General features: G+C 35.7%; 2 protein-coding genes across 2 annotated transcripts; one reads left to right on the top strand and one right to left on the bottom strand.

Moving 5' to 3' along the window:
• Positions 1-1,774: 1,774 nt before the first annotated feature.
• Positions 1,775-2,795, top strand: LOC131800990 (antigen 5 like allergen Cul n 1-like). Its single transcript, XM_059118909.1, has 3 exons — positions 1,775-1,964; positions 2,041-2,435; positions 2,505-2,795. The coding sequence occupies exons 1-3, from the start codon at positions 1,845-1,847 to the stop codon at positions 2,755-2,757; spliced, it is 768 nt and encodes a 255-aa protein (XP_058974892.1). The 5' UTR covers positions 1,775-1,844; the 3' UTR covers positions 2,758-2,795.
• A 5,462-nt stretch (positions 2,796-8,257) lies between these two features.
• On the bottom strand, positions 8,258-9,205 carry LOC131801006 (antigen 5 like allergen Cul n 1-like). Its single transcript, XM_059118928.1, has 3 exons — positions 9,049-9,205; positions 8,579-8,973; positions 8,258-8,510 (listed from the first exon to the last, which is right to left on the bottom strand). The coding sequence occupies exons 1-3, from the start codon at positions 9,166-9,168 to the stop codon at positions 8,258-8,260; spliced, it is 768 nt and encodes a 255-aa protein (XP_058974911.1). The 5' UTR covers positions 9,169-9,205.
• Between the last annotated feature and the right edge of the window lie 1,114 nt (positions 9,206-10,319).

Here is a 10,319-nt window from a genome sequence, read left to right as displayed (position 1 = left end):
TCGTCCATTTTAACACCAGACCTTGGGTTAATATAAATATTGGGATGTGTGAAATTTGAAGACAATCGGAATCTTACATCACATTTTATGAGAGTTATAACTATTAAAAATTTTGACCATTTGTGGGGGAGGTACTTGATGGAGTTGAGCGATATTGACCATTTACACACCTGACCTAGCACTGACGCAAATACTGGTATTTGCGAAGTTGGAGCAAATTCGGATAATCTTTTCTCTTTCTGAGCAGTAAAATATAGTTGTTTGAAAATTTCGATCTTTTGTGGGGGAGGTACCAGAAGGAGTGAACCGATATTGTCCATCTCCGAACTCGATCTAAGTTTGACAATAATATTACGATGTAAAGTGACCTAGGGTTTCAAATCGTTATTTCGATGAGGCACGTTTTGGCCGTATGAAATGATACATCTGCAGCTATATGGCTGAGGATATAATTATGGCGTTAGACTTTGTTGCAGTTTTTTTATCACACTCTGTATATTAGATCCCCCTGAAACCAAATTAAAACTGCTCGAAAGCCAAATGTAGATAGGTGGTATGATCTATTTCAAATAAATTCTTTTATTACGGGAGCTCTACTAAATATGCTTAGTGGTGTAGGGTATCATATAGTCGGCCGGCCCGACTTTTGACTTTTCCTTACTGGTTTTATGCAAGGAGTGTGGGTTAATTTTATACAATTTAAATAGTAACTCTCCCCTTATGGCGAAGTCCTTTAAAAAGGAAGTTGTGCATTATGTAATTAAATATAATTCCGTAAATAACTTCCACTCCCACAAATAAACACTAACAACCATAAGGGGGATAATCGCCCAAGGCACAATATTAAAATAATCAAGATTACATCGTCGCATAGTATTCCATTGCTCAAATTCAGTTGATGGCTTGGTTTCAATTTTTGCGAGTAGGTTAGACTCTTTAAAAATCAGTGACATGAAATGTTTAAAATTCAAATTTATTTTAAAATCTATTTGGCAAATGTACTTTGAAGCTGGTTTATGTGCCACTTTCGGACAAAGTGTAAGTATATGGAACAGGATAGCAAGGTAAGTATATCAGTTCATAGTGTGCATCATAGGGGATACATATCGTTGTAATTTATTTCTATTGATTTAGAAATAAAGTCTTGGTTGGCCATAGCCTATCACGGCTGCCCGCCGGTATTAGAAGAGAGGCAACGCATGGTTTTTGTAGGCCTACGTTGGGATGCCGTACCATGTAAAATATAAATGGCAACGCACAATGTGTAGTACCTCAGGGGTTGTGTGGAAATCTACACGATGCAGGGTAATTGCTGGCCGCATTTAAAAAAATAAATATTTTTAATATTTAATATTTTTAATATTTAATTTAATATTTTAATATTTTTAATAAATATTTAAATAATTTAAATAAATATTTAAATAAATATTTTTTTTTTTAAATTGCTGTCATAAATCATAAAAAATTTAAAAAAAAATTGTTTTCAAAGTGTGTGTGTGTAAAGTAATATTTGACAAACTGTATATTTCTGTAACCTAAAAATATCAATTAATTTTTTATTTTCGACAAAGACTGTGTAAATATTTTGTTGCCAAAAAGAAAATCTATCTTGCGAACATTCCTCAACTTTCCGTAAGCTTATTTGCGTCATGTCTCGAAACTTTCCATTCGAGACTATTTCAAAATAAACAAACATTATTTAATATCGAGAAAAACAAGTGAATTTTATTTTAATAAATAAAATTGGTATTTTATTGAAAATAGAACATTTAATTTCAAGACAAGATATAAATATCTTCCATCACTACCCCAAAGAACAGTGCAGAACTGGCAAGCATAGAACTATGAACGCATTGAAGACTTTTGTGGTATTGGCCTCCCTTATTGGCTTGACCTTGGCCGAGGACTATTGCAACAAAGATTTGTGTTGGTATGGAACACACGTTGCCTGTGGCCATAATGGGGTAAGATTTCGAACATGAAATTTGAAAATTATTTTGAAAATATACATCTTTTTCTAATATCCTCCCAAACATACAGCAATTCGCCAAAACATGTCCCAAAGATGCTGCCCTGGTCAAAATAGATCAAACCTTGAAAGATCGCATTGTGGCTGATTTCAATAAGAAACGTAACTTCATTGCTGGTGGTGGTGACTCGAATCACTCTCCTGCCTGTCGCATGGCCACAATGGAGTGGGACGATGAATTGGCCAAATTGGCTGAGTTGAATGTCAAGCAGTGTGAAATGGAACATGACGATTGTCACAACACCCAAAGCTTCCCAGTGTCGGGACAAAATCTCGCCTGGATGACCTACTTTGGTACACCCCACATTCCAAGTCTTATCGATGGTTCGATTCAAATGTGGTATGATGAACTCAAGGATAGTAGCATGAAATACATCAGGAGCTATCATCAGCATGAGCAAAATGCGTAAGTTTTATCGCTAGAAGCCTTACCATGAAAGAGTGGGATATTAATGGAAATTTTCTAAAATTTCAGTGTCATTGGTCACTTCACCGCCATGGTTGCCGATCGCAACTATCGCCTGGGTTGTGCTGCCTCCACCTACACCGAAACTGGCAAAGATTATTCATCCTTCTTGTTTGCCTGCAACTTTGCCTTCACCAACGTTTTGGACCAACCCATCTACACTGACTGCGCTAAAGCCGGTACGGATTGTGCCACTGGTGTCAATCCTAAATATCCTAATTTGTGTTCAACATCGGAAAAATATAAGGTTACATTCTTTTAGGTAATGAAAATAATAAAAACAAAATAAAAAATAAACTTATAAAAATTTGTTTGTATTTCTTTGATTTGTAGTCCTGGTAGTACCCAACATACCAAAAATACAATACAGCTTGAGAACAATATTATAAAAATATAATTTTTCAACAATGCTTGAGAAACACTTATGTTCCACAAACATTTCTCAAGTCTGTCCCTTGTTGACAAATTAGTTTTGGTTTTTTGTGAAAATTGTCAGCAAGAAATTATTTTCTTTGGCAAAAAACCAAATCACGCGAATTTAGGACCCATTTGTGGACCGAACCCTTAAGGTATGGATGAATAATAAATCCGGGAATCTTTCACATAAATTATTCCAATCCCATTTCAGATTGGAAGCATCAAAAAAGTTGCAGTTCAATAAATGTGTAGTCTTAGTGGAAGAGATGCAGAAGTTCAAATAAGGGAGAAGAAAGCGTCAGGGTATCAAGGCCACATGCGGCAGTGACTAATGGGATGTCCATCAAGAAAAAACGTTAAAAATGATTAAAAACTAAAAAAAAATAATATTTTATACTATTACAAAAATAAGCTTATTATAATATTATTTTTGTAAGCTTATTCTACAATTTCAAATATAAGCTTATAAATAAGGGTTCCGTTTCGATTATTCTATACTTGTTATACAAACATTTTTCAATGTTTTCTCAAGATTTTCTCAAGCTTAAGGCTTATGTTCATAAGCTTATTGTAATATTATTCTCAAGCCATTTTGGTATGTTGGGTAATTACCCAACATACCAAATTGACTTGAGAATAATATTTTAATAAGCTTACAAACATAAGCCTAAAGCTTGAGAAAATCTTGAGAAAACATTGAAAAATGTTTGTTTAACAATTATAGAATAATCGAAAAGGAACCCTTATTCATAAGCTTATTCTTGTAATTGCAGAATAAGCTTACGAAAGTAATATTTTATAAAGCTTATTTTTTCAATGGTAAAAAATATTTATTTATTCATTTTTTAATTATTTTACACATTTCATTCATTGATTGCCATCCCAGCTGTCACTGCATCCTGTTGCCTTGATACCTAGATGCTTTCTTTCCCCTTATTTGAGCTTCTGTATCTCCTCCACTTATTCTTCACTTCTGTTGAATTCCTGCAACTTTTTGACGCCTCCATTCTGAAATGAGATTGAAATAATTTATACTACAGATTCCCAGATTTATTATTCATCATTACCTTAGAGTTTCGTCCGGAAATGGGTCCTAAATTCGCGTGATTTTGATTTTAACCAAAGAAAATAATTTTTTGTTGACAATTTTCACAAAAAAAATCAAAACAAATTTGTCAACAAAGGACAGATTTGAGAAAAGTTTGTGCAAAAAAGTGTTTCTCAAGCATTGTTGAAAAATTCTTATGATAAACTATTTTCATAATATTATTCTCAAGCTGTATTGTATTTTTGGTATGTTGGGTACAATTAGGCAATAACAGAGTAACTGATTTAATAAATGTAAGAGCATTAGAATTTACTTAAGAGAGGGAGAGAGAGAATGTTACAATAGCATAGACAAATAAAGGTAAACTATACATGTCTATGAAAGTAAGTTCGAAAGAGATCATCTATTAATACAGAGAATTAAGTAGAATAGAGATACTTTAATAATGAAAAGAGAGGAGTAAATAATATTTAAAGAACGGAGATATTAATAATTAAAAAAAGTTAAAAATTAACGGTCTCTTTTGCTGACAGATGTACACTCTCAGCATAGACAAATTAAGGTATAGACTAAAAAGTTTTAAAATTTACCCCTTCCGGCAGATGTCACTATTGTTGATCTTGGGCCAGTCAAGTCACTCAGGGCTAGTGAAGTCACTCGACTTCGAAAACAATTTATTCATTTTTCTGCTATTTAAGTTCTATATATTTATATTTCACTACATATTTGGATAATGTTAAAGTAAACAAAGTCACTGTTTCGTTTTTAATTGATAAATAATAAAGAATCATAAAAATATTTAATATTTTGTGTTTTGAGAGAATTGAGTTCTCTCACAGCATGAACGACATCTATTGAAGCACTTTTTTCGAAGATAACAGATGAGACAACTTTTTAGTCTATACCTACATCGCTGACTTGCCAAATTTAAAAGGAGCATTTTTATGAGCATTTGGGTTATTCAAAATTGTAACCCCTTTGTAGGGAAAGTAACAGAAGGGGTGGACCGATACATCTTCACACCAGATCTTACGTTCGTTGTATTGGAATGTGTGAAAATTGACACCGACAGAAGTATACCCTCAGCCAATGTTCGATTATTTAAATAAATTTTGACTTCAGTTATGATTATTCAAATTATTGACCCTCAATGGCTAGGTTCTGAAGGAATGACCATTTCGTATTGGAGCTAAATAAATATGATATAATTACTGCAACGCGCCAGACATGTGCTGATAGAAATATTGAGATGTGCCAAATCTGATTGGAATTGGATGTTAATTTCGCTTTTTATGAGCTTCACGGATATTCAAAATTTTGACCCTTTGTGGGCGTGGTAAAAGGAGTGGTCTGATATATTCCATTTTCACACCAGCTAATGGGTTAGTAAAAGTATTGTGATGTGTATAATTTGAAGACAATTGAACTATTATCACATTTTATAAGAGTTATAATTATTCCAAATTTTGACGCTATGTGGGGAAGGTACTTGGTGGTGTGGGCCGATATTGTCCATTTTCGCACCTGACCTAGCACTCATACAAATATTAGAATTTGTTAAGTTAGATATTAGGATATGTTAAATTAGATGATTCTTTTTTTTTGAAAATTTCGACCTTCCGATATTGCCCATCTCGAACTCGATCTAAATTTGATAATAATATTACGATGTACCAAGTTTGGACCAAATAGAATTGTCCCTTCGAGAGTTGTCGTGTGCACCAACCATCCAAATAGGCGAACGAACATCACTAGATTGATTCCAAATGTCCGGAAACGAATTTGGTCTAAAGGAACCTAAGGTATAAAACCATTTTTTCGATTAAGCATGCTTTGATAGTATGAAATCATATATACCGTCTGCAATCATATGGCTGAGGGTATAATAAGCATATGATATGACTCGATGGTGTATCTCTCCCATGCCTGTATTACTTAGAGGAAATAGAGGAAATTCTAGTGGCATAGAGAGCGTTATGGATCGACTCGAGCTACACTTTATTGAAAGGCCTCTCCATAATGAGCTGGCAATGCAGTATTGGGGGTTCCCATATTCTTTCCAACGTATCCACATCTTCAAATATGCGGTCGCCACTACCGACCTTTGACATAAGGGTGTTTCGATGTGCTTATGGTATATGAATTTCTTATGGTATATGATCTATCTAAGATCGTCAACAGAAAGGAAGGAAGAAATGTTAATCGGTCTGTAATCTTTGACCACAGTGTAGGTTTCCCAGCTTTGAGGATACAGGTCACCATTACCTCTTTTTACGCAAAACCGGAGACAAGCATTATAGACTTCCTACAAGATAGCCAACACCGGCTCAGACACATATACCTACCATCTGGGAAATAGGTCCCTCATAGAAATTCAAGAGTCTCCAGACAAGAGTTTGTCCATGTTCTATCATATGACTTTATACTGCCATGGATTTGGGGTCCTAAGATACTATTCTACGAAATCTGACATCATTATCCACTCCCTCTATAGACTCACAAAAGCTGGTCCAACATTTACGTGTTGACTTCTTTAACTCAATTTTATACTTATTGAAGTCTGCTTTATTGGCGTTCCAATCAGTACTACGTTTAGCTCTGCAGGCGCTGTTATATGAACTCTTTGCCGTTTTACAAAGAATAGAAAGGGCTATGTCTAACAGCCCAGCTGGGGTTTCCTCCCAGGGAAGGTGATCGAGAGTTTTCTCGTACTTTGAACAAAGAACATACGTGGCAGCGTTCACAGTTTTCTCGACATCATTTGTTGATTACAGACCTGGAGGAACATAGTTCAACTATGACGTGAGATATTTGAATTGTTCCTAGTTCGTCCCTTTTAAATCCCGATACGATTTTTGTTTAAATCCAAAAGAAACACTCGAACGAATATTATTTTGTGATCTGATTAAAATAATATCCCCATTTACACCGTTCTGAGAAGTTGGTCTGTATTAGAAGATTTTTATTAAAGGCTCGATTACACATGATGTTAGAGTCATATGTAAAGTGCATTTTTCCACCATTATCTGTAGCATTTTTAAAGCCTACTCGTAGGTTATATTCTAAAAGGAATTATTGAGCCCCTCAATGTATGCTAAAAAAATCTCACTTTGCATATGACTCTAACATCACGTGTAATCGAGCATTAACAATAAAATTGAATACCGACTCACCTCTTATATTCTTGTCGTTCTTTCCCCAATATAATGATGTCATTGCATGGTGGATTCGGGTCTTCGTAAGGCATGCATGAGGAGAATATCAGCAGTGGTTTTGTCAGCAGTGGTTTGGTGTTACAATTACCTCCTGAACCTCAAAAAAGTCACCTAATAAGTTTGTTTGTTTATTATACCCTTCACCTTAGTATGGAGGGTATATTAATTTTGTCATTCCGTTTGTAATACCTCGAAATATACATTTTAGACCCTACAAAGTATATATAATCTTGATCAACATAAAATTCTATGTCAATTTAGCGATGTCCGAACGTCTGTCCGTCTGTGGAAATCACTCTAGCCGGTTGATAAAATTTTACTCCAATCTATATTATGTAGGTCCACGTTTTGGTATAGCCCCCATATTACGGTACCTCCCGATATTCAGTATTTTAATGAGTTTAGTGACATTATTTACCGGAATTGTTTCAAATTTGGTATTTGAAGTTCGAAATGAATATTACAGCCTATGACAGAAAATTGTCTGTGCAGGTCCATATCTTCTTCCAGCCCCCATATAACGGTACCTCCCTATGTTTGGTATTTTAATGATTTTAGCGACATTGTTTACCCGGATTGTTTCAAAATTCGTATTTGCAGTTGGTAACAGGTACTTCAGCCTGTGACAGAAAATTGTCTGTGCAGGTCCACATTCTCGTATATCCCCCACATAACGGTACCTCCCTATATTCGGTATTTTGATGATATTAGCGACATTACTTACTAAAATTGTTTCAAATTTCGTATTTAAAGTTCGGAACAGGCTCTTCAGCCTGTGGCGGAAAATTGTCTATGCAGGTCGACATTCTCGTATAGACCCCAATATAACTGTAACTCCCTATATTCGGCATTTTTATGATATTAAACAGTATTTTTCAATGTATTTTTTATAATTTTCAAATTTATCTCAAATTGTGGAGGGTTTTGAAAGTTCGACCCGGCCGAAGTTACAGTTTTTTACTGCCCTTTTTCAGACGAAGATTAAAAACTTCCTTCTAACTTGATCTTCGTATAAGAATGCAAATCAAACAAATTGCAAATAATTTTTTGTATGTTTTATTTTGTTTTAACATTTCCGCTTCCTAAAAGAATGTAACCTTATATTTTTCCGATGTTGAACACAAATTAGGATATTTAGGATTGACACCAGTGGCACAATCCTTAGCGGGTCTAGCGCAGTCAGTGTAGATGGGTTGATCCAAAACGTTGGTGAAGGCAAAGTTGCAGGCAAACAAGAATGATGAATAATCTTTGCCAGTTTCGGTGTAGGTAGAGGCAGCACAACCCAGGCGATAGTTGCGATCAGCAACCATGGCGGTGAAGTGACCAATGACACTGAAATTAACAAAATTTCCATTAATATCCCACTCTTTCATGGTAAAACTTCTGGCGATAAAACTTACGCATTTTCCTCATGCTGATGATAGCTCCTGATGTATTTCATGCTACTATCCTTGAGTTCATCGTACCACATTTGAATCGAACCATCGATAAGACTTGGAATGTGAGGTGTACCAAAGTAGGTCATCCAGGCAAGATTTTGTCCCGACACTGGGAAGCTCTGAGTGTTGTGACAATCGTCATGTTCCATTTCACACTGCTTGACATTCAGCTCAGCCAATTTGGCCAGCTCGTCGTCCCACTCCATTGTGGCCATGCGACAGGCAGGAGAATGATTCGAGTCGCCACCACCGGCAATGAAGTTACGTTTCTTATTGAAGTCAGCCACAATGCGATCTTTCAAGTTCTGATCTATTTTGACCAGGGCAGCATCTTTGGGACATGTCCTGGCAAATTGCTGCGTGTTGGAGGGATGTTAGAAAAAGATGTATATTTTCAAAATAATTTTTAAATTTCGAGTTCGAAGTCTTACCCCATTATGGCCACAGGCAACGTGTGTTCCATACCAACACAAATCTTTGTTGCAATAGTCTTCGGCCACGGCAAAGCCAATTAGACAGGCCAAAAGCAAAATGCTTGTGGTGGATTTCATAATTTAATATTCTCTCTAGCGAAGCTTTGCAACTGTTGCACTGCTGATCGCAGCATGGTGTGGGAGATATTTATATCTGAAATGAATATTCTATTTGAAATTCCAATGGAATATGTTGGAAAATTTTTTCATTCTAATCAATTTCAAATGTTTTTCATGCTATTGAATAACATTTATTTGTTTTGTTAAAAATAAGACTCCCAGCTATGTTTGTCGTGCTGATGACGAAGAGAAAAAAATAGCAAAGCGATGCTAATAATTTTTCCAAGTTGTTGTTGCGGATTTCCTTTTGGAACGGAATGTTTAAACAGTTCTTTAAAGTTAGGCTTTTATTTTTGGATGGAAAAAAACATCTGTTATGTATTTACATATGGCGATCATAATAGATTTGTTTTTCGATAACAATTCGATATTTGGGTTATACAGGATGAGATAAAAAAATCTGCAACAAAGTCAAACGCTATAATTTTCACATATTTTTTTTTAAATTTTATTGGATGAAAGCAAAAAATGTCGGAAATAGCATCAAATTTTAGAATAAGTTTAGATTTGTTCGAGTTGGTCAGCTTTCTCCAAAACGGCCAATGAAACCGTCACACGCTGCCCGAATGTTGCTCTGCGGTATTTTGGCCCATTCCCGGCGAAGCGCTTGCTTGAGGTGCTCGACACTTTGGTATTGCTTTCCAAATTACTTCAGACACAATAGTCCAACGGATTGGTATCCGGAGATTTTGGTGGCCATATGAAGCGAGGAACCTCATTTTATAACCACTCATGGGTAGCGCGTGCTGAGTGCGATGGTGCTGAATACTGAATACATTTAGTCTGATGCCACGGTCGATTAATACGAGAGGCGAGCGACCATCGGCTGTTATGGCGGCCGGGGGCCATCGACATGGCCTGCGCTTGAGTTCTGGTGGCCAATCGGAGATGCACATTTTCAGCTGACCTCTTTGGCAAGTAAACACGATAATTTTGTTTGTTTACAAATTGCTGGACAACGAATGTTTTCTCATCGGAGAAAACCAAATTCGGCATTTCATCACTTTCGGCCAAGCGAAGCAACTCTTTAGCTCTTTTGAGTCTATTTTCTTTCTGTTGCGGTGTAAGTTCTTGCACTTTTTGGAATTTTAATGGCTTTACCCCGAACT

This window comes from Musca domestica, unplaced genomic scaffold (genome assembly GCF_030504385.1).
Source record: "Musca domestica strain aabys unplaced genomic scaffold, Musca_domestica.polishedcontigs.V.1.1 137, whole genome shotgun sequence".
Lineage (NCBI taxonomy): Eukaryota > Metazoa > Arthropoda > Insecta > Diptera > Muscidae > Musca > Musca domestica.
The sequence above is the reverse complement of the archived record's forward strand: the minus strand, read 5'-3'. Positions and strand labels throughout refer to the sequence as shown.

What these genes read in the sequence shown, in the direction of transcription:
- LOC131800990 (XM_059118909.1), top strand. Translation starts at nt 1,845, where the DNA reads ATGAACGCATTGAAGACTTTTGTGGTATTGGCCTCCCTTATTGGCTTG. An exon ending in TTGCCTGTGGCCATAATGGG is followed by an intron (nt 1,965 to 2,040) that starts GTAAGATTTCGA and finishes CCAAACATACAG; the next exon opens with CAATTCGCCAAAACATGTCC. An exon ending in CATCAGCATGAGCAAAATGC is followed by an intron (nt 2,436 to 2,504) that starts GTAAGTTTTATC and finishes CTAAAATTTCAG; the next exon opens with TGTCATTGGTCACTTCACCG.
- LOC131801006 (XM_059118928.1), bottom strand. Translation starts at nt 9,168, where the DNA reads ATGAAATCCACCACAAGCATTTTGCTTTTGGCCTGTCTAATTGGCTTT. An exon ending in TTGCCTGTGGCCATAATGGG is followed by an intron (nt 8,974 to 9,048) that starts GTAAGACTTCGA and finishes TCCAACACGCAG; the next exon opens with CAATTTGCCAGGACATGTCC. An exon ending in CATCAGCATGAGGAAAATGC is followed by an intron (nt 8,511 to 8,578) that starts GTAAGTTTTATC and finishes TGTTAATTTCAG; the next exon opens with TGTCATTGGTCACTTCACCG.